The sequence below is a fragment of the Miniopterus natalensis genome, chromosome 8 (assembly GCF_054644295.1).
Source record: "Miniopterus natalensis isolate mMinNat1 chromosome 8, mMinNat1.hap1, whole genome shotgun sequence".
Classification (NCBI taxonomy): Eukaryota; Metazoa; Chordata; class Mammalia; order Chiroptera; family Miniopteridae; genus Miniopterus; species Miniopterus natalensis.
Genome location: NC_142088.1, coordinates 9018236 through 9041922, shown reverse-complemented (window position 1 = coordinate 9041922; position 23687 = coordinate 9018236). Strand labels below are relative to the sequence as shown.

General features: G+C 43.6%; 1 protein-coding gene across 1 annotated transcript in view; it reads left to right on the top strand.

Annotated features, from left to right (window-relative positions):
- The first annotated feature begins 730 nt into the window (after nucleotides 1–730).
- Nucleotides 731–23687, top strand: part of ACSL3 (acyl-CoA synthetase long chain family member 3) — a 42542-nt gene continuing 19585 nt past the window's right edge. The window contains exons 1-2 of the mRNA XM_087819565.1: nucleotides 731–840; nucleotides 18537–18954. Coding sequence (XP_087675691.1) covers nucleotides 18577–18954 — 378 coding nt within the window. The 5' untranslated portion in view covers nucleotides 731–840; nucleotides 18537–18576. The remainder of the gene's footprint in view (nucleotides 841–18536; nucleotides 18955–23687) is intronic.

Here is a 23687-nt window from a genome sequence, read left to right as displayed (position 1 = left end):
TAAACAGCGCGCGCACTTAGGGGGACGGGTTACTGGCCCGGGTAGGAGAGGCCGAAACAGAAGAGAGGAGCGCTCTTTGCATTTTTGAAACCCTCGCTCGGCTGGCATTTCCAAAAATCATTTTTATTTGGCAAAAATGACAGAAACTCGTGTAAGAACAGGATAACGAATCCAGGTAAGAGTGAAAATCATGAGCACGTTATTTCACGATCTAGACGAAGATTTATACAGCGATAACGGGGCGCTTTCAGTTCCCTTTTTGGGGGGGGTCTTCTCCCCCAGGGGGGCGGCCCCTCCCGCAGACGCCGCGGGTCCCGCCTCCCCGCCGTCCTCAGGTCGCGGCCGCGGGACCCGGCTCCCCCCTCCCGCCGCCGCGGTCCCGAGACTCCCGGCGGACCCGGGTCCCGCCCCGCGGCGGCCGCCGCTGAGCCCCGTCGGCGCGGCCCGCTCGAGTGACCCGTAGTAACCCCGCGCCCCCCGGCCGCCCGCGTCGCGCCGCCGGCCGGAACTCGATAGGCCGAGCCCCGCACGCGCCACCGCCCGCGGGCCAATGGGCGGCCGGCTCTCTGCATATGCAACGAGCGCGGCCGGGAGCGCGTCCCGGGCGGTTCAGCTCAACAGACGCTGGCGAGCCGGCGCCGGGAGCGGCGCTGCGGTTGTCGCCGCGGCCGGGGTCGCAGGAGGCGGCGGCGGACGGGGCAGCGGGCGGTCGCTCCCTCGCAGTGCGGCCGCGGCGGCTGCCCCGGGGTCTCCAGGAGACGGCGCGGGACGCGACTGCTCTGGGGCGCAGCCAGGCCTGCGTGGGCCCGAGGTCGCAGCAGCCGGAGCCCCGGCGTCGCGGTGAGCGCGGGGCCCGCTGTGGGAGCGGCGGGGGCCGGCTGGCGGTGCGGCGGGGCTGGGCCCGAGGGCAGCCCCGGCGCGGAGGAGGAGCGCGGCCGGCCTGGGGGGCCCCGGGTTCCGGACGTGGCCGCCGAGCCCGGCCCTGGGGGGCGGGGAGGGTGCGCGCAGGCAGCCGCCGGGTCCCGAGCCGGCCCCGCGGCGTGGGGACCAGCTGCGGGGCAGAGCGGGAGGCGCCTTGGTGGGGGTCGGGGAAGCGGGCGACGTGGGGCCTCGGCCGAAGCGCCCACGTGAGAGGGATGGGGTGGGGGCCGCGGCCGGAGACGCGGCGCTGTCCCGGGGAGGCAGGACGCACGGGGTCTCCCGGCGCTCCGGGGGCGGGGCGGGGCCGGGTGGGGTGGGGTGAGGGCTGGCGACTCGCATCAGATGGGCTCTGCCGCGGTCCCCGGGGGGGGGGGGGGAACGGCCCTGCCGTGTCGGAAAACCGCGCTGGAGGGTGGGGAGGGCGTTCTGGTGCGGGGTGCGGGGAGAAACTGGGTGTGCGCGGCGGGTCGACCTTGGTGTCTGCTCTGGTCACGCGCGGCGGGGGCGGGAGCGGGGTTGCGGCGCGTCGGCTTTCCGGCGTGGAGAGAGTTGGTTTACTTTCCCCGGAGTGCGTTTTAATTACATCCCAGGAGCGGAACGTGCGGCTCCGCGGGCGGGCTGCCGACCAGAAATCCTGGGGGGGGCGGTTCCCAGGCCCGCTGCGCGGACGCGGCGCCCCAGGCCGGGAGTCGCTGGACTGGTTCGCCCAGTCCGCTGCTGGAAAACTTGCTGTGGATGCGCGGCCCGCAGAAATGGAAAGGTCGGAGCGACGTCTTCAGAATGAATGACATGGAAGCTAGAGAGGGACTAGGCCTTGCGAAAGTGACTGCAGCTGAATAAAATGACAAATAGCTGACCTTTACTGAGCCTTTATTGTATGCCAGGCGCTGAATGTACTTAGAGCTTTATGCGTGGTATCCTTTATGTTGTTAACAACCCTCTAGGTGGTTATTCCCATTTTACAGATGGGGAAAGTGCAGTCTGGACAGGTTAACTCGCCCCAGATCACAGCCAGTGAGAAGAGATGCGGGGCTCCTGAGCTCGCGCCTTTGGCCACCGCATTCTGCTGTCTGTCCTTGGTGGCTGGCCCAGTAGTTGCCTCAGTGGGTTTTTGTGAGGACGACCGTGGTTGGGTGATACCGTCTTTCATGATCATCACGGCCTTTCTTGTTTCCCCAGATTAGTCTCCAGAGTGGAAGGGAGCTGCTGAGTTGCTCCTGGAGTTTCAGAAGGTTATGACTGGGAAGAGGTGTTGTCACTGGGAAGTCTGCTGCACAGACTTCATCCTTTTGTTTTCTGGCATCTTCCCGAGAAGTTCTCACCCTGGGGATGAGTATGGCTTCTGCAGTCACTCTGGCATTTTCTCAGCAGGCTTTTCCTGGTTTCTCTCTTCTTGTACGAAAAGGGTTGAGCCCTGGCCTGTTTGGCTCAGTGATTAGAACGTTGGCCTGTGGACTGAAGGGTCCCGGGTTCAATTCCTTCCGAGGGTGGCATGTACCTCCGTTGCAGGCTCAGTCCGACCTAGTGCAAGTGGGAGGCAACCAATGGATGTGTCTCTCTAACATCCATGTTTCTCTCTCCCCCCCCCCCTTTGAAAAGCAACGAATAAAGAATCCTTGGGTGAGGATTAGAAAAGGTTGATTCTGTGGGACGGCAGTGTTGTTGGATGCAGGGCAGAGAGGCCCATTGTATGTAAGGGTTGAGGTGACAAGTCACCTGGTGCCTGGGTCTCAGGTCCTGGATTTGTAAGACGTGTGGACTAGATGGTTTATAGTGAGCTCTTGTGTGAGTCTAAAATGTCCGCCTCGAAGGAAAGAAAAATGGAAGAAATGAAGGATGGACAACTATGGGGAAGAGCATGCCCTGTCTGACTTGGGGGAGCCAGATCTAAAGCCCCAAGTTCTTTCTCATTGCTGTGTGCTGCCCTGCTGTCTGGTTCTGCTTGAATGATTAGTTCACTGCTCATTCAATTAATGGCTCAGCTAGAAGCTTTTAACTCCTGTGGTATGTCAGGCACCCTTTAAGGTGCTGGGGTACAGCAGTGAACAGGATTGGTGTGATCCTTGACCTCACGGAGGAAACCAGAAAACCGACGTGCAGCAAAGTCATCATGCAAATAAATGTATAAATACAAGTTAGGATGTTCAGTGAAGGTAAAGTAGTGTGTGAATGAAGATTATAGTGAGGATTGTGTTGTAGATGGAAATCTAGGAAGTTTTTTGAGTTGACATGGTGAGATTTACTAGAATGACAATCAGTGACAATCTTGCATTCAGAGGCTATAATTAAATATACCTAATAAGTTTGAGAACTTTATTAATACTAGTTTTTAGTTTTTTGTTTTAAATATATCTTTATTGATTTCAGAGAGAAGAACTGAGAGGGAGAAAGAGACAGAAACATCAATGATGAGAGAGCCGTCATTGACTGGCTGCCTCTTGCACGCCCTCAACTGGGGATCGAGCCTGAAACCCGGGCAAGTGCCCTGACTGGGAATTGAACTGAGATCTCCCGCATCCTAGGTTGATGCTCAACCGCTGAGCCACGCCCGGCTGGGCCTAATTTTATCTTTATTGTTGGAAATTTTACAGACATCTCCTTTTTACCCCCATTGATCCCCTCCACCTCCCCCCCCAGGCCCTCCCCAGACCAGTGTCTGTGTCCATGGGTTATGCTTATAAAGATGTAAGTTCTTGCCTGGCCGGGTGTTGCTCAGCAGTTGAGCGTCGACCTAGGATCCAGGCGATCGGGGTTCGATTCCCAGTCAGGGCACATGCCCGGGTTGCGAGCTCAATCAGTGACTCTCTCCTCGTTGATGTTCCCCTCCCCTCCCCTCCCCTCCCCTCCCCTCCCCTCCCCTCCCCTCCCCTCCCCTCCCCTCCCCTCCCCTCCCCTCCCCTCCCCTCCCCTCCCCTCCCCTCCCCTCTCTCTGAAATCAATAAAGATATATTTCAAACAAACAAAAAACATGTAAGTTCTTTGATTAATCCCCCCCCCACGCCTTTCCTCTGAGATCCCTCAGTCTGTTCCATGCTTCTATGTCTCTGGATCCATTTTGTTCATCAGTTTATTTTGTTACAGTCCACATACAGGTGAGATCATGTGGTACTTGTCTTTCTTTGACTGGTTTATTTCACTTAGCGTAATACTTTCTAGTTCCCTCCATGCTGTCCCAAAGGATAAAAGATCCTTCTTTATAGCTGCATAGTATTCCATGGTGTAAATGTCCCACAGCTTTTTTATCCACTCATCTCCTGATGGGCACTTGGGCTGTTTTCCAGATCTTAGCTATTGTAAATTGCGCTGCTATGAACATAGCGGTGCATAAGTTCCTTGTGATTGTTGTTTCCGGTTTCTTAGGATATATTCCCAGAAGTGGGATCACTGGGTTAAAAGGCAGTTCCATTTTTAATTTTTTGAGGAAACTCCACACTGCTTTCCATAGTGGCTGCACCAGTCTTCATTCCCACGAGCAGTGTACTAGGGTGCCCTTTTCTTCATACCCTCGTCAGCACTTGTTGCTCATTGATTTGTGAGTTTGAGAACTTTCAAGCAACGTTTCATGTCAGGGCATTTGTTCCTCATCAGAGTGTCACTCACATTGCAAGACAGGAAAATGAGATAGGGAACTTTTTCAAGTAGTCATTCTGCCCACCTTCAGGGTACTTAAAGCTTAAACATTTCTGTAATGCTTAAGTTTTCTCCTTTCAAAAGAAACAGTTGGGAAGCAAGAATGTTTATGTGAGATTTGGATTTAAGGGTGGGATTTGGATGTTTTTAGAGAAGGCAGGCCCAGAAAGGTGACAGGATTTTCTAACTTTAGATAAGCAGCATTGTAATTATCAAAAGTATCCAGTATAGCTTATACTTTACTGAGTGATTCTCACCTCTTAGGAGATAAAAATGATGACATGATTTGGAAAACATAAGCTGTTAAGTATGTGAATATTTCATTTGAACACGTATTAAACCAATACAATAATTCATTGCATTATGTTTGCTAAAGGCCATCTGCACGTAAAGCACTGTGCTAGGTGTGTCATGGGGAATAAATGAAAAGATGAATTTGAGAAAGACATTGTTTTTAAAGTTTCAATTTAGTGAATACTAATAGATTTGTGTTTTTTTCCCCTTTTTCAAAGTACTATCATATTGGCCTATTTGATACTCTTAAGAGCCTTATATCGTGAGGAGAAATATTGAGAAAATGGAGATGTAGAGGTGAAGTCACAGATATAGTGATTAATAGTATATGGGAGGGAGAAGGAGATGTTGCGTGATTACTAGTTCACCATTTTGGAGCCGTCAATGTGGAAGTGATGGCTGAAACCTGGCCTGGGTGAGATGGCCTTTGCAGAGACTAGGATAAGAACAGGAGGAGGCCTGGGATGGAGTTGGGGAGAGAAGGCTTAGTTTGCAAAGGAGACCTGAGGACTGGCTGGGAAGTGAGAAGACAGCCAGAAGCTGGTGTCCCTGCAGCCTAGGTGGGAAGCCGTTAATACTGTGGAATGCGCCTATGAGAGGAAAATTGAGTACCATCTATTGGATTTAGTAACTCTGGGGAGGTGTGAGTTGAGAGGAGAGGTTGAGTACAGATGAGAAAGATGTTACTTGTTAGCACAAAGTTCCTGAGAGGCTCTGAGGAGGGACACCTCTTCTGTAGTAATCGGAGGCAGGCCTGTCACCTGATACAAATCTGTACATTTTCATGGAGCCCTGAGCAGTTTCCAAAAAATTGCCAAGGGCTGTTCATTTCATATAAGAATCAGCCCAGTTTAGTTCACTCATGAGTCTTTTGAAAATGATACTGCAGAAGCATTTCTCCTCTCTTCCTTTTTTCCCCCGTCTCCTTTAATTGATACACCAATATCTGTGCATATTTAGTGCATACAACTTGATGAGTTTGGACATGCATACATCTGTGCAACCATCACCACCGTCAAGGTGGTAGACATTCATCACCTCCAAGTTTCCTTGTGCCTGTGGTTTTGTTTTTCTCTGAACTTGAGTAGTTTTTTGGTAAGTAGTAACAAGGTATTCTGAACCTGGTGTGTGGGCAAACCCATTATATAAATAAGATCATATATCATTTAAAGGGTACTAGGAAATCTTAATCACCTAAGGATGAGTATTCAAACTGTATGAAGTGTGTACAAGATGTGGTTAACGCTGAGTGAGCAATACAGAGGACTGTAGTCACGGAGAGGTCAGCTGAGCAAAATGAGATAGTTTGGATTTGAAGGAAGAGTTGAGTTTGAGGAAGGTACTCAAATGGGGATGTTTGTCCAGGGCAGTGGGGGAAGAGCAGGATTGAGAGGTAAAATTAGGCATCAGGTGTTTTGGGGGAGGAGGGAAGATGTGAGGGTCAGTCACATCCCAGGAGAGAAGCAGAAAACAAAGGCTTAGATGATACAGTTAAGTCGTGGCATAAACTCACTTATTTATCGATTCCTTCAACTCAGAAAGGAATTGTTGAATGGATGGAAGGTCCTGGGAATGGATGGTCCTAGACTGAGCTGCCAGCAGAAGAGAACCATGTTGGTGGGCTCTGAGTTGTTACAGGAAGGCCATTTGGGTTCTGGCCCAGGTGGTTTCTAATCCTGCTGCTGTGACTATAGGTGGGCACTGTGGTGTGGCATTGTGTACAACAGGCCTGGGATGGCATTGTTGTGGCCATTGAGCCTGTCTGGAGCTGTTTCCTTGTCTGTAATACTTTCTTGCTCAACAAAGTTATGATCTGCTTTTCCATTAGTGTTCTTTTACTTTTACCTCCCTTTCCACCTCTTCATTTTACTAGGCTCAGGATTTTGTTACCTCTGCTAGCTGTATTTCTTTCTTAGGTTTTCTGTGGAATTTTATTAGTTTTGTGCCCCCCCCATGTTCATTGATATGTTTATTACTTGGAATTGACTGCGATACTTGCAGAGACGGCTCTGTGAGGGCAGGGATATTTGTGCTTTAGTCACCCAGTGCTGAGCATATAGAAGATACTCATGTTTGTTGAATGAATCAATCTTTGCATCTCTGCCACCGAGTATAACAATGGACATGACATACTCAGTAAATGTTTGTTAAATTGAGTTGAAAGATTTGAGCTTAATACCAGAAAAGTTTTGGAAGGCCAACAGCCTGACATCAAAGTAACCAGTATGCACTCATTAGTGGAAGCTCAGGATTCTCTAAGAGTAGACTTACTGTTGATAAAATATGTATTTGAATAGCCAGCAGGTTGAGCAATATATACAGATACAATTTAAAAATTATGTGGTAAAGAAGGCAAGAAAGCATGATGGATTGTTTCAGGCCAGACGAACTGCTTGCTGCATTTTAATATCATAACCGTTTGTCACCTCTGTGGCCTCTGACAGTGTCCTCATCCACCGTTATCTGTCTGTCTTTCTCTTCTAGGACACTTCTCTTGGCTTCTTTACCTTTCTTAGCTGGCTTTAATAATCTGTCCTTAATCCTTGTATCTTATAAGTGAATAGACAGTTGACTCTTGAACAGCTTGGGTGGGGGGGCGGTTAAGGCATAGTTGATAATCCTCATAACTTTTGACTCCCCCAAAACTTAATTACTAATAGCCAGTCATTGACCAGAAGTCTTACCAATAACATACAGTTGATGAACATGTTTTGTATGTTATATGTATTATATACTGTATTCTTACAGTGAAGTAAGCTAGAGAAAAGATTATGCTATTAGAAAAGTCATAGGAAGAGAAAATACATTTACAATATTTGTACATATTTACTGAAAAATTTCAGAAATGAGTGGACCCACACAGTTCATGCGCTTGCTATTTTTGACGCATTTTATGGTTTTGACGCTGATACGGATAGAATCAGTGGTGACTAAATTCTACATCTTCAACTCTATCTGGAGCCCCAGTCCTGTATTTCTGACAGTACTCTGACTCTCTTCTGGTCAGTCCCACACACTTAATAGCCAGCCCTGTACACATTCCCTCTCATAGGTATCCGCTCTTTCTCCCGTGTTCCTCATTTCTCTTGTAAGAAATGTTGACGTTTATCTTCAAAGATTAATATTCACAGCTCCCCATATCCTGTTGTCTTCCTTCAGAGAAGCCTCTACATTGGTAAGGATATGTTTAGTCTGTAAAAATCTGCCAAACTGTCTTCCAAAGTGGACGTGCCATTTTGCATTCCCTCCAGTAATGAATGAGAGTTCCTGTTGTTTTACCTTCTTGCCAGCGTTTGGCAATGTTAGTTTTGGATTTTGGCCATTCTAATAGGTGTGTGTTGGTACACAATATGCTTTTTTGGTGAAAAGGTTGATGCTAGTGTGATAGATGGTGCTTCTAGGAAAAACTCAACCGAAGTTTTTCTGTGAGGTTTGGAAGTAGAAATATCTCCAGGGAAAGATTGATATTTGGCTCTGATTAACCAGCCATGAGTAGTAATGGCTGTCTTCATGTGTTTGTTTTGACAGGTGTTGAAACAAAGGCATATATCTTGAAGACACTAGCACCTCCTACCATTGTCAACTGGTAAAATGTTTTAATTACTAAATATTTGTTAGACATAAAATGTATTATGTTAAAGTGTGGCTAAACTGAAAAAAGGTTAATTATTCCCATTTTGTGATTGTGGAATACTAGTTTTAATTCCATACAAACCCTTTGGAACATTAAGCCATGTTATTCATCAGTGTCATTTACCTTTCTTGCCTCAATTGGAATTTCATTATGCATCTGTACAAGAGTTTGAATTCAGTAGCCCCTTTATTTTGCAAAGTTTAACACTAATTAGGCTGGTGTTACTGTTTCAACATGTGATGATCATTTTAAATTTGTGTGAGTGTTATTTAAATTTCTAACCAGGCATTTTAACAGAAGCAGGTTCAAAGCCAGGAAGTGGGCAGCGGGCTTTTTGGAACCTATAGCAAATTCTGCATGTTAATTATAGTTGTCATGGGAGTAAACTGTATTCTTTCCTTCTAAAGGGAGGAAGAGCTTGTGAAATTTTGGGGCAAGAATTTAAGGATTAAACAACCTGAAAGATTTTTAGCATTCTGAGACGTGAAAGTAAAATTGGATAGAATGATGTAAAGAATAGTCCATGTTGGTTAAGTGCTTTGAGAATATAAAACAATAAATGTAATTTAATTTACTTCTATCTAATTTTATTTATTAGAATTATGATTGTTGACATTTGTCTTCTGTTTCAGAAAATCATTTCAAAATCTTTGCCCACATCAGTTGACTGTATTAATCCTTATGTTTTTTACTGATTTGAAAAAGTTTATACTCGTGTTTATTATTAAAAACTATAAACAGTATTGGAGTGTGTAAGTAGAAGGGAAACTTCCCTCTCCTGCAATTCTTTTGCTAGGGATTGCTCCTTACCAATTTGGAGTGGGTCTCTCTGGACCTTTTATGTTGTGCATGTCTGAGATTATCATCTTTTAAGAATTTTACTGATTGATTGATCGATTGATAAACATCAATTTGTTATTCCATTTATTTATGCATTCATTGGTTGATTCTTGTATGTGTCCTGACCGGGGATCGAACCTGCAACCTTGGCGTATCAAGACTATGCTCTAATCAACTGAGCTACCTGGCCAGAGCGCCAAGATTACCATTTTTAAATGAAGCAAGTGTGATGGAAAAAGATAATACACTGTGTCCATTCACTTTAATTTATTTTAGACATTTCTTTCCTACGTCGTCTTGAGTGATATACTTGGACAAATGAAGAGTGCTTTGAAGTGACACTAAATACATTGGAACACCACTTTCTCTCTGAATTGTTTTAGTGATTAGTGGGTTATGGAAACCCCAGACCCCAAACTTTGAATGTCTAGCCAAGAATGGACCAACAGAGTTTAGATTTACAGTGAAATTGACATTGCAGATATAATTTAGTGCATATTAAACAATAGGTATGGTATTTACATAAATGACTGCAAGTAGTACAGAGAGTCAGCTAGATTGGGATAGACTGTGAAGTGGTTTTAAGAGTTTAGTACATCTACTTAGGGAAGAAGGGACAAAGATAACTTTCTCTCATAATTTTGCCTAGAATTGAGCAGGTACTCTGTTTGGCTCCAGAGCTTGAGCTCTCAGTAAGAGTACAGTTGAATTGACTTTGGTATCTATTGGCAGGGTGTAAGAAATAAAAGAAAAATATTGTACACATAGTTTTTTATAAACAATAAAGTTTTAAGTACTATTAAAACATATGTTGTGTATTGTAGTTTATGTAGAGTGCTTTCACCTGCTTTCCTTGTTTATTCCTAAAGGGAGTTTTATGTGATATTTATTATTGTCACCCCAGTTTTACAGTGAACCTGAAGCTGGGGTGTTCAAGGACTTGTCCCATGTTACGTGATGAGTAAATGGAGGGGGAACAGCACCAGAACTAACCCAGAACTTATTGCCATAGTTCTTAAAGGAGCAAGTTTATTGAACGTTTTTTATACAGACTTAAACCAGTGTTGCAACTAATAGTACCTTCAGTAGCTCACATAAAGTATATAAATAAAACCAAGTACCTGTTGGCTTTGAAACTGCATGAAACAGTGCTTTGTACAAGGTATGGGTATTAGATAAATGGTGACATATGTGGAAATCAAGTACAGGAACCCTATTTCAAAGACAGAGGTCAAACTTAACTAGTTTTGGGGCTCAGGCTACAGTGTGTTTGCTTACTCTGTGAGCTTTATTGATTGTAGGATGACCAGCTTGACCTCATTTGCCTGGGACTTCCCTGGTTTTGTGTCCTGGGAAACCCCTCAGTCCCAGGCAAGCTGGAATGGTTGGTCATCTTATTTACTTGTCATATGTTGTGGGGACTGGGCATGGGAGTAGGGTTACCTTATATAAAATACAAGGCACTCATGTAAATCTGAATTGCAGTAAACATCAATTAATTCTTTACTGTATGTCCCAAATACTGTGTGGAACATACATACTTTGACATTTGTTGGTCGTTTATCTGAAATTCAAATTTAACTAGGCATTTGTATTTTTATTTGTTAAATCTGGCAGCCCTAAGTAAGAGTGAAGGAAATTCTGGTGTGTGAAAGTCCACTTATCTGCTTTTTGGTGAACCTTAGTCTTCACACATTTGCCTACTTAAGCACCATCTGGTGGTTTCCTTTTCTGGGGTATAACTTTTCCTTCCAGCTGTGTGGGCAGGATAGATGCCAGAGGTCAGAATGAAGATTTAAAACCAGATTTTGCCTAGTGCATTAAAACGTGTGTGTGTGTTTGAAGCAGTTAGTTCTCTTTTGTCAGGAAACCAAGTCCAGATCTGAGCCCATTTCATCTTTGTTGGATCAGTCTGTGAAAGAGCAGCACGTTCTCACAGACCACCATACTGTCGTTAGCCTGTTTGTTAAAACGTATGCTTGTTGTTAAGATAGCATTGACAGTGATTCAAAATGAAAAGGAAGCCAAGGCCTCACACACCTTGCACCCATCGTTCATCTACCCTCTGTGGAGACCATCTGGTCTGATTGGAAAATGAACTTTTGAAATGGACCTTAGAATTAGAAGTCTTCTCGAGTGTTTTTTGCCTTTAAAAAAAAAAAAAAAAAAATCAGGAGAATTTTTCCTCCCTCCTCCCCCCCAAAAATGTGTGTGTATGGAAAAGTACCTTATATAGAAGAAAGAAGTGGGTTTTTAGGGTTATTTAAATCTTCATTGTTTGATGATTTTCACTCCTTCCTTCATTAGAATATAGTCTTAAATAGATTTCATTGAATTCCATCAACATTAATGTGAGCAAATTAAGATTTAGTGACTTGGACAAGGTCTCACAGTAATTATTGGCAGAGCAGAGAGAGCCCTAGTGTCTATGTATGCATGTGTGCATCTGCATGTGTGTGTTACCATTACTATTCTGTGTCAAGCTGAAAAGGGTGTAAGTTTTCTTGACCAACTTTCTATTTCCTATTTGATTTTATGCCAAGACCTAGTGTGTTTTTTTGTTTGTTTTTGTCTTAAGAACATCTTGGACTTTATCTAGAAAAGGAAGATGGAATAAAAGTAGATTAAAAAAAACTGTGTCTGGCCCTGGCCGCTGGGTGGCTCAGTTGGTTGGAGTGGTGTCCTGTGCAGCAAAAGGTTGCGGGTTCAGTTCCCAGTCAGGGAACATACCTAGGTTATGGGTTTGATCCCTGGTTGAGGCACTTATGGGAGGTGTCCGATGGATGTTTCTCTCTCCCCCCTCCCCCTTCTCTTTTTCTCTCCCCCTGCCCCTTCTCTCCTTTCCTTCCTTTCTCCTTTCTCTCTTTCTCTCTCCCCTTGCCCCCTCTCTCCTTTGCTGTATCTCTCTCTAAAATCAGTGGACATATCCTTGGGTGAGGATGACAAAGAAAATGTGCCGGGATTAGGGTTAGGGAAGTCCTAGGGACTGTATTTGTGGTCCAAGAAGACTACCTATTGTAATAAAAGGACTGAAAACGTTTAAAAGTTACAGTAGACAGCTAAAGATGATGGAAAGTAGTTAGTTGGCTCTATTCAGCTGCTTTTCAATTTTTAAAATATATTCATAGTAAAGACTTTCTGGTTTTCCTTCCTTTTCTTCCTTTTCTCCCATTATATGTCTTTAGGGCCAAAATTCCATTTTCTGAGGTTAGAATAAATACAAGCTTAATAGTTTTCTTAAGAAAAAGACCGAACTATTATTTTTCAGGAAATTTTCTAGTTGTGAACTGAAAATGTATCTAATCCAGATGGTGCTATGACTGAATCCTCTAATAATGTCTTTAACTGAGGTTCTGGTCCAGAATTTCTTGACCTTTTTATTTGTGGAATAGCGAAAAGTACGTACATGGATTAATGATCTTTATTTTCAGCTGTATAGTCTAATTTCATTCATAGAGAAGTGACTGGTGCAGTCAGTTGAAATCTTCAGGGTGGTTACAGATTGTGTTAATAGGGCTTTAGAACGGAAAAATCCTTTGTTTTCCTTCAGTAAAAGGGAGAGTGAGACCCACTGTATTATGTAGTACTGAGTTCTTATTGAGCTTAGGCAGACAACAGTATTGCACTGAAAATAAGAATACTCACTGAGAACCTACAAATTCTGGAGGGATCAAATGGGCAGAAAACGATAAATGTTTCAATTCTGCTTATAAAGATATTGACCAGATTGCTCTAAGTCTTAGGTAACGAAGGAGAAAAGGTTTCCTTATATCTGGAAAACAAGAGAGTAAAGAACTAGTACTATTTCAAATAAAAAGTCATAAAATTATAATCATCCTCAGAAATTCATTCAGTCTCATGTTATTAAGCCTCATTGGTCTTAATCTTTTTGTTAGAAGTTTTATGAATCCAGTTTTTCAGAGTTACGCAAATTTTCACCCAGTTTGAAGGTATGACCTGTATTTTAGAGTATCAGAGTCTTTCACGAATCTCTGAAGATGAAACATTTGCAAAAAGTATGAGTTAGTATGATGACTCTGTAAATGACAGGCTTAAGATGACATGGTTAAAGATCTCTGATTACATGGCAGTTGAGAAAGTAATTTGCTTTTTTCTGCAACACTATTTCCAGATAACAAGTAGAATTTACAAATGAAAACATTATATCAGGATATTGTAGATTTTTTTTTTTTTTTTTTTAAATATCTTTATTGATTTCAGAGAGAGGAAAGGAGAGGGAGAGAGAGAGATTTAGAAACATCAATGATGAGAGTCATTGATCGGCTATAGCCCGCAACCCGGGCATGTGCCCTGACCGGGAATCGAACCCTGATCGCCTGGATCCTAGGTCGACGCTCAACCGCTGAGCCACGCCCGGCTGGGCAGGATATTGTAGATTCTTAAAAATTCTTTAAAAACACCTACCAGAGGTGGAACCCACAGCCCAGGCATGTGCCCTGACTGGGAATTGAACTGGTGACCTTTTGGTGCACGGGACGATTAACCAACTGAGCCACACCGGCCAGGGCTGTGTGTGTTTTAAATACTGCCAGGTTGCTTTAGCGGACCCTGGGTATTGCAGTCTTTTTCATATTAGTGAAACTGTTGGGTGAAATTGGCAAGCTAAGGAGAACATATTGTCTATATGTATTAGCCTTCTGCATTTTCTCTTTTTTTGGCTTCTCTGTACATAATTCTTTGTCCAGTTTTCCTTTCTGTTGCTTGATTTAAATTTTTAGGAGCTCTTTGTATGTTTCATCATGTGTTATTTTTTCTGAGTCTTGTTTTCCTGTTGATTTTTAAAATTATTCATCATGGAAATGTTAAGTCTTTAAAACTTATGTGGAAGAATAAATCTGTAAGAATTAATAGGAAAATTTTGAAGAATAAAGATAGTGAGGGTCTTACCAGATATTTCGAGCAGTAAGTTCTCAAGCAGTAAGTTCTCAAGCAATAGTGTATGCAAAAATCACATACAATATCCTGATATAATGCCATTTAAAAATGAACTGCCACTAGAGGTTTTGATGTAAAGGTATTTGGGAGGTGAGGAAGGAGAGAGACATGTCTGAGGAATCATCATTTGAAAGGTTCTCTAATGCTGTGATAAGATTGGTTCATGGGTCCAGATCTACTACATCTGGAATGATATGGTGTTAGCAAGGCAGTCAACAAATAGATCCAAGAAACCGAATAGCGTCCGGAAACAGATCCAAGTGTGAGGGAGAACGTACTGAAGGCGACATTTTGGTTAACTGAGAAAAGGGTGGCTTATTTAATAGATGGTTTCAGGCAGTTCATCTGAAAGAAAGTTTTCTCCCTTACACAAGGTAGATAAATAAACTCCATATTGATTAAAGATCTAAATGTAAAAATTATGCAAATACTATGAGAAATATAGGTGACCATTACCCTGGGATGGAGGAGCCCCTCTCAAACTAGACTGGGAACCTAGAAGCTTTGAAGGAAAAGATTAACAGGTTTAATGGTCCAAGTTTACTTTCTGAAAGGTGATGCTCATTCTCAAGTGGGGCAATGTGATAAAGTACCTGTGACTGGTTTTCTCATATTCTAGATTTTCCACACCCACTTCAGTAAGTAGGACGCAGTTGGCCAAAGGTTTATTTTACTTAGTTTATGTAAGACATTTTAGGAAAAGGAAATGTCATATTTACATGTGGCTGGTACGTCTAGGTTGCACTTGACACTACTGAACACTTACTCCTTGGCTCTCCTTCCCCTCGGCTTTTGTGGCACTGCCTTCTCCAAGTTCTCACTTTATTGACTTTTCAGTGGGTTTTGCCTCCTCTCTGTCTCAGCAGTGGTTTTCCTTCAAAGTTTTCTGACCTTGAACTTGATCTTGGAGATTTTCTGTATGTTCTTTTGGGGCACTCTCATCCTCCATCTTTTTATGACTCCAAAATGTGTGCTTCTAGCTCTGACCTCTCTTAAGTTTCACAGTTTATATATTTGGATGAGTCATTGGCATCTTAAACCCATTATTTTCAAGAACTGTATTTATCTCCTTTCCAGCAACCATCCAACCACTGACCCCCCCATTCTCAGTTTAAGGCACCGAAATATTTTCTGTCTTTCACTGCCACTGCTAATTCGTGGCTTTATTCTGTTCAGGACTTGGATACAGAAGATCCTCACTGTGTTAAGCAGAAAGATTTCAGTTGTTGGGAAGGGCTGGAGGAGGAACAGCTGCCACCGTTGCCACCCTCTGGGCCATCAGGCACTGGGCATCGCAGCTGCTGCCTCCCTGTTATGCCCAGCCCCCCCCCCCCCCAGCCTCCTGATCTCTGAGTAAAGGATTAGTTCAGCCATTTAAAAAATCTGATTTCCTCGCCTTCAGTTTCTGCTGCCTTCAGGTTAGCTATACACTTATTTTCTAAAGCTATGCATTTGTGGACACGAATACAAACTTGAGTTCCTTCCCCAGCCTCAAAGGCCACAGCCATCTGACCTTCACACTGTGAGGCCTTAAACACCTGCCCTTACCCCCCCTCGTCCCCGCCCTGCTCCGCTGGGTGGCTGATTGTTTCCTGAGCACCTGCTGCCTGTGGTGCTTGTTCACACTGTGTAGTGTCCTCTCTTCAAAATCTCCGTTCTTCCTCCTTCCCCTCAGCCTTTGAGACCCTACGTTGCTATTTGGTCTAAGAAGACTCAGAAAATTCCAGAACTAGCCTCTACCTTTCACTATACTCTTCCTGAAGTATTTACGCTCAGTGATCAGTCCTTAGTTTTATTAGTGTTAGCTCTAATATGATCCATTTCGAGTTAATTTTTTGTGTGGTATAAGAAAGGGGTCTATCTTTCTTATTTCGCATCTAGATGTTTAGTTGTTGCAGCACTATCTGTTGAAAAGACTGTCCTTTCACTGTTGAATTCTCGTCATGTTGTTGCAGATTCGTTGTCCATAATGTAAGGGTTTATTTCTGGACCCTTAGTTCTAGTCCATTGAGCTATATTTTCTGTTCTTTTGCTGGTGCCGGACTGTCTTGATTACCATTGCTTTATAGAAGTGTTGAATTCAGCTTTGTTCCTTTTCAAGTTTAAATTTTGTCTGTTCAAGCTACTTTGAATTGCCATCTGAATTTCAGGATTAGCTTACAGATTTCTGTTTAAAGGCCAACAAAGATTTTGATAAGGATTGTGTTGAATCTACATCAGTTTGGGGAATGTTGCCACTTTAACAGTATTGTCTTACAATCCATAAACAGAATGTTTTTCTTTAGTATCTTCAAACAATTTTTTGTGGTTATCATAGTACACATTTTGTACTTTTTGTTATATCTAATCCTAAGTGTGGTAAATATAATTCTTCATATTCTGAATGTCCATTGCTAGTGCATAGAAATGCAATTCATTTTTGTATATTCATCTTACGTCCTGCAACCTTTGCTAAACTCTTTGTTGTATTAGTTTTTTAGTGGGTTACTTAGGGATTTCTTTTTTTTTTTTTTTTTTAGGGGCATTTTAAAACCTTTTTTTTATTATGAAGAAAATTAACTGTACAGAAAAGTAGAATGGTATACTGGATCTCCGTATACTCACCACTTAGGTTTAACAATTATTAATATTTTGCCATATTAGATTTACATATTTTAACTGAAGTGTTGTAATATAAAATTACAGACATCATGATTCTTCACCCTGAAGTAGTTCCGTATGCATCTCTACTCTGCCACCCTGACCAGGAGTCCTGTAGAATTTTCTCTAAGTACAATCATATCATCTGTAGATAAATAGGTTTTTTAATCACAGTATTACTTCTTAATTCAAAATGTACACATACAGAAGTGAATCTCAGAGGGAGTACTTCAGGAGATAAGGTCCTTCTCCTGGGTTACTGAGATGCAGCTGTTCCTGCAGCTCTGACTTCTGGAAGTGGCAGGACCCTTTGTTTGCATCGTGCCACTTCCCCCACAGAAACTTCCATTGGCTTTCCCTGCCCTTTATGGCAAAACCCCAGATTCTCTGGGCTCATTCTCCAGAGTATTGAATACATCGTCAGGGAACAGCTTGACGTGGCGGACAGAGCCCTGGTCGGCCGGGAGTCTTGGCTTCTCACCAGCTGTGCGTGGGCAGATTTGGAGGTGTCCTTGTCTTGTAAAACTGCAGGGTTGGACTTTTAATTTTTTTAAGCACCATGTCCTTTAGTTCTTTGAACATATTTATAATTGCTGTTCTGATGTTTTGTTTGCAAAATTATTTGGCCCCTTGAAGGATGATTTCTGTTGCCTGCTTTCCCCCTGTGTATATACAAGTTGCATGCCTTGTAACTTTTGGATTTAAACTGGCTATTTTAGATGTTTTATAGCAATTCTGATTCCCTCCTCCCCTTTTCCTCAGCTTCTTGTTGTGGTGGTTTTGGCTTGTTTATTTGTTTAACAACTTGGCTGCCCTACTTCAAAGAAGTTGATCTTTTCTGCAGTGTGCATCCTGTTGCTCTGCAGAGGGTACAGCCTAGTCTGGATGCTGCATACAGTGTATGTGTCTGCTTCTCCCAGTGACTGTGCAGGATTCACGAGGGAAGGGACTTGGACTCTCCTTCACTGTTACAGTCCTTGTATTTCGAATATTATCTGACACACAGCAGACACTCAGTAAATCGAATGAATGCAAAGTATAAAATGACCGATGTTTACTGCCTTCGTGCTTCACAGCTTACCTGTCTAAATTGAAAAATATCTAGAGCCGCTAGAGGAAGTGAAGGTCATGTTTGCCAACTCCAGTTGCTTGTTGCTGCCTCAAGGGAGAGAGTGGGGCCTGCTGGGAAGGAGTGCCGAGACCAACAGGAGCCGCTCCGCTGGGGCAGGCAGGGAGAGTGCTGTGGAGATGCAAAGTGCCTCCTGCCCTAACTTAATGCAGCTGAAGTGCAGGAGTGGGTACAGTTCTGGTCTCCCCTTGTTTGTAGGTCTGGCTTGCTTGATCCTCACCACTGGGAAGTGTTTGTGGGTACTTGGGGTTAGTTTAGAAAAGCTGCCCGTTTTACAGAATGTAGAAACTTTTCTGTGGTAACCTCATTGTTATTAGATACGTACAAATGAATCTCTTACAGATATCGAGCATGGACAGGGCTTTACTGGGGCCAGTGCACTAGCTGCTGCTTGATGGGAAAACAAATCCCTTTATTGGCCTATCTAATGGGAAGATTTTGTCTTTAAAGTTATTTAAAGTGGACTAATATCTTTCTTTCTCTTTCTTTTAGATTCTTACAGAAATCTGTTACTTCTACATTTTGAGCACTTATGAATAACCACGTATCTTCAAAACCATCGACCATGAAGCTAAAACAGACCATCAACCCCATTCTTTTATATTTCATACATTTTATAATATCACTTTATACTATTCTAACATACATTCCATATTACTTTTTGTCTGAATCAAGACAAGAAAAATCAAACCGAATTAAAGCAAAGCCTGTAAGTTCAAAACCGGAGTCTGCATTCAGATCTGTTAACAGTCTGAATGGCTTGGCCTCAGTGCTGTACCCAGGCTGTGACACACTGGATAAAGTTTTTATGTATGCAAAAAACAAATTTAAGGATAAAAAACTCTTGGGAATGCGTGAAGTTTTAAATGAGGAAGATGAAATACAACCAAATGGAAAAATTTTTAAAAAGGTAAGGTGATCTTTGGTTGCCTTTGAATTTTCTCTGCATAAGATGTACTTTAGAAGTGGTGGCAGGGACAAGCCTGGCCTGCTTCTGTTGGACTTTTGCTGACGTGGCAAGAAAAACAGAAGGAAGGGGCTAAAAGTTAGGTGCTCTAACCTCTTTGTACTCCTGGCACTGATTTTTCCTGAATTTTCACACACACATTGAGACTACCACTCGTGTGGGGCACTTCTGCACCTGCCTGTCTGCCAGGGCTTGGGATAGAATGTCTAGGGCAGTTTTGGGTGTGAAACCTCGAACTCATGGTAGTTCCAGAAGCACCTGTTGTGCTTGAGATTGCTCTGGGCTTTAGGGTGGGACCTGCTGTTTCTGATTTGAGTGCAGCTTCCATGGGCACTTATCATGTCTTGGCCCTTTGGTTGTGGCAAGAGCATGGATTTTAAGGATTTCTTTTTACAAATACGGAAGAACCTGCCATTGTTGATTTGAAACGGGATGGGACATCCTAGAGGTGGTATAACGTAGTGGTTAAGAGTTTGGACTCTAGATCCAGACTGTGGGTTTTTCACTTACTTGCTGTGTGACTTTGGAAAAGTTATTTCACATGTTTGCCTCCATTTCCTTTATTTGTAATATGGAGATAATGATCGTGGCTGTTGTATTAGCATTTCTTTGAGCAAGGCTGTTGTAAGAGTTGAGACTTACAGTAGCTCTATGAGTTGGTGTCATCCTTACTTTACAGATGACAACGGAGGCGCAGATGGGTTGGGTGCCTACCCAAGGACATTGCAGCTAGCAAGTGGTGAAGCTGGAACTGGAACCCAGGCTCTCTTGCATTATTTGTGATTCATCAGACTTTTTCAGAAGTCTTTATATAAACTCCAATACAGAAAACATATTATATTTTCCTTGTTTGAAATCAAGCTCGTTAGAAAGTGAATTAATTTTTAGGTTTTGTGGATAGTAAACGAGACAGACGTTTTCTATTGGCCTTCCTCAGTGAGAAAGGATGCAGTCCTTTCTCCAGCCAAGGGCTGTCCAAGGCTGGTTTCTGCTGGTCTGTGTGGCGGCTGTCGCAGGTCTGCAGACTGGTACACTGGGCATCTCCACTGGGTGTTAAATGAGCAAGGCCTTTTCCTCCCTCTTGGCTTCTTATTTGCACCCATTGTATTGCAGCAGTAACAGCATCTGCTCTCATAGGGTAGTGGACGGGACCATTCACAGCTGATGTAAGAGTGGGGTTGCGAAGGCCATGTGGGTTTTACTCAGAGTGCTTGCCAACAGGGAGCTCCAGAAGTATTTTTGACAAAGTGTGTCTTTATTTCATAGTTTCTGTATTTTGATTGAGGGAAGAAAGCTAATGATGTAGCAATATCTAAAAGTTTCCTCTGTATTTTGAGGGGCTGAGCTTTGGAATTGACTCTAGGATGTATCTGATATGGTTGAAGCAAAGGTACTAAAACCTTTATTTCCAATTAACTCTGAAGCTTTGTTTCCGTCTTATCCGAAAAGTCTATTTTGAGCTACCAAGGGAAGGTAAGTGGAAGGAAAAAGGCAGTGGGATGATTCTGCTCTAATTACTCCTATGATAAGGTAGACATCAGCTCCACCAAGATAGGCCTCTCTTTAGGGGGCACAAGTAGAAAAGCAGAAGGCAGACAAGCAGAGGCTGTGTATACTTGAGGCTCGGCAAGCTTTTTCAGGACTGCAGTCTTCCATTTTAAGTGTCGTATGGTTTTATAAGACTCACAGGGTGAAGCACCTGGGAAGTGTCAGCATCTCCCGATTGCAGCCTCCTGACGCAAATGCACTGTCCCAGTGTCTTTGAAATGAACAGCAGTGAGACCATTGGTCTCCAGAGCATTGCTAAAGTACATGTACCTGAAATAGAACAAAGTTGCAAAGAATAACATAATTTTACAGTGAAACAGAAAAGAGCACAGTGCTGGTTCAAACATTGTGATCTAATCGCCACCAACACTACATTTTTTTCTTATGTTTTATACACATTAGAAGAAAACAAGGAATTATGTAAGCAGAGTGCTTGCAAAGAGAAGATTTTGCTATGACATTCCCTCTAAGTTGATCCAAAAAGATAATGGAAACCCTTATTTCTGTTCTTGGCTTCGACTTGGCTTTCTTTTCCTTTTTTGTAATGCCCACTTTGTGTCATTTCTTGTTGGAGTCACATTTTTTTATTATATTTACATTTGTGCATGATATTTATTTTCTGAGTTACAGGACACTTACATCATAGTTAATCTGTACAGCGCTGGTCTCTGGGCCAGGGCTTGTGGTTTGGTTAGTGCATTGCTCTGCCTGACCAGAGCTCTCGGTTTGCCTTTCGGTCCTTGTTCCCCTCTCTCAGCCCCTTTGTTAAAGGTACCGCCTGGACCAAATGGCTCAAGACAATAAAGCAAGAGTCTGATTTTTTTTTTTTGCCTCTCTTACAGGCCCCCCCCCCCCCGCTTTTTTAAAAAATAGGCCTTGTGCTTCCACTCTTGCCCCTGTTCTAATGCACTCACGCACAGCAGCTGACGTGGTCTGTGACCAGCGCACGGTACCCCTACCCAGTCCCATCCCAGCTCCCTTCTTTAGTGCAGGCGAAGCAGTGTGATTTAGTACTTGGTCCTGGGATGAGGCGCTCTGGGTCACATTCATGTCCTATCACTCTTTTTTTTGTTAAATATATCTTTATTGATTTCAGAGAGAGGAAAGGAGAGGGAGAGAGAGAGAGAGAAACATCAATGATGAGAGAGTCATTGATCGAGCCCACATCCGGGGCATGTGCCCTGACCAGGAATCGAACCCCGATCGCCTGGATCCTAGGTCGACGCTCAACCACTGAGCCACGCCCCTCCAGGCTGGTCCTTTCACTCTTAAGCTGTGTGATTTCAAGTAAAGTGTACTTTCTCTGTGCTTTAGTCCTCTCATATGTAAACAGGTAAGAGTAGCAGCTGTCTCTAGAGTTACTGTGAGAGTTGAGTAAGCTGATTCTTGCAGCACACTTAGCACAGGGCAAACGCTAGCGAGGGTCGGCAGCCTTCCTCTTTACCATCACCGTGAGTTTGTGAGTTTGGCTTTTGTCTGGGACACCAGCCATTGTAACACCAACCATCCAGATTGCTTGAGTATTTGCACTTTCTCTGCCTCCCTCACAATAATTTGTTTATAATGATCTTTATTTGCAGGGAGAAAGGTTAAATGAAGCCAGCTGTACTTTGCTAGGAAGGCAGGACAGTATGTAATTTTGAAATACTTTTCTTCTGAATGGTTTAAAGTAAAAAAAAGTCCTTGTGCTTACAGAGGTTAGGCTCTCAGTGACTCGGAACTTGATCTTAACAGACTGTGTCCTTCTTCAGGGCCCCGAATGGTTAAGTATTTGTGTGCTTTTATAGACTGTTCTGTATGTTATCTTTATTTTTATTGTTTTCTTTTGAGATAAGAGAGCCTCATTTTTCAGCATTATCGAACATCTAATCTCATGTTCCTGAACAAAGTAAGTTAAGTTCTTGCGGTCCAGGCAGTGGTAGGCTGAGTGAAACATTGACACTTACACTGTATGTCGTGCCTGTCCTAGAATAAAATCAAGCCAACTAAATGTGAGAGAGGAAGTGAACGGAGGGGTCATCTTTTCTTTTTTTTTTTAATATATCTTTATTGCTTTCAGAGAGAGAAAGGAGAGGGAGAGAGAGAGAGAGAAACATCAATGAGAGTCATTGATCTGCTGCCTCCACGCCCCCGACTGGGGATCGAGCCCGCAACCCAGGCATGTGTCCTGACCGGGAATTGAACCCCCATCACCTGGATCCTAGGTTGATGCTCAACCGCTGAGCCACGCCTGGCTAGGCTGGTGGGATTGTCTTAATCTTCCCTAGGTTTATAGACCAGGGGCAGAACCTGCCAAGACTTTCAAGACTTGTGGGCTTGTGCGCCTCCTTCAGCTCTGTGCCCCAGGCACCTTTTTGACCTCATCCTAGTTACTGCCCTGGCCCAGCCAGTCTGAAGGTCAGAAAGGACAAAGTTGAATTTCCAGGAAGGGAGTCGGGGAGGAGGGCTTGGGGTGAGCGCAGGGAACCAGTAACGTTAGGTCCCTTACGGCCTTGTAGGCCAGGTATGGTCTTCAGACTCCATTCCTTCTGGTCAGGGAAAACACTGGACAGAGTGTTAAGCAGAGCAGCAAGCTGACATATATTAAAAACCAAACCAAAACAAAAAAAACCTCACTACTGTAGCGAGAATGGATTGTAGGGGAGTAAGAATGAAAGCGTTTGGCCGGTTGGCCCTTGTGAGTTCAGGGGAGAAATAGTGGGGACTAGACAGGGAAATTTGGGAGGCTCTTCGAAGCACAGTCCTTGTGAGTTTGGCTTTTGTCTGGGACACCAGCCATTGTAACACCTGAGAGACTCTGCAAAGAGTGTGGGACACCAGCCATTGTAACACCTGAGAGACTCTGCAAAGAGTGTGAGTACAGATGGGAGAAGGTTATTGAACTTGGCGGTAGGAAGTTAAGGGAGTTTCTTTTTAATTTCTAATTTCTCAGTGAAGTATGAAACATTATCATCACCTGGAAGTGGAGAAGGCAGGCAGTGAGTAGAGGATATGTGAGGAGAGAGGTTTCAAATACCATTTTCGAGGGTGAGAATGAATATGCCAGGGAAGTGTATTCGGATTGCCGGGTGGTGAGATCTCTGATTCTGGAATTAAAAAGGTTGCGTGTTCTTTAGCAGTGTTCAGAA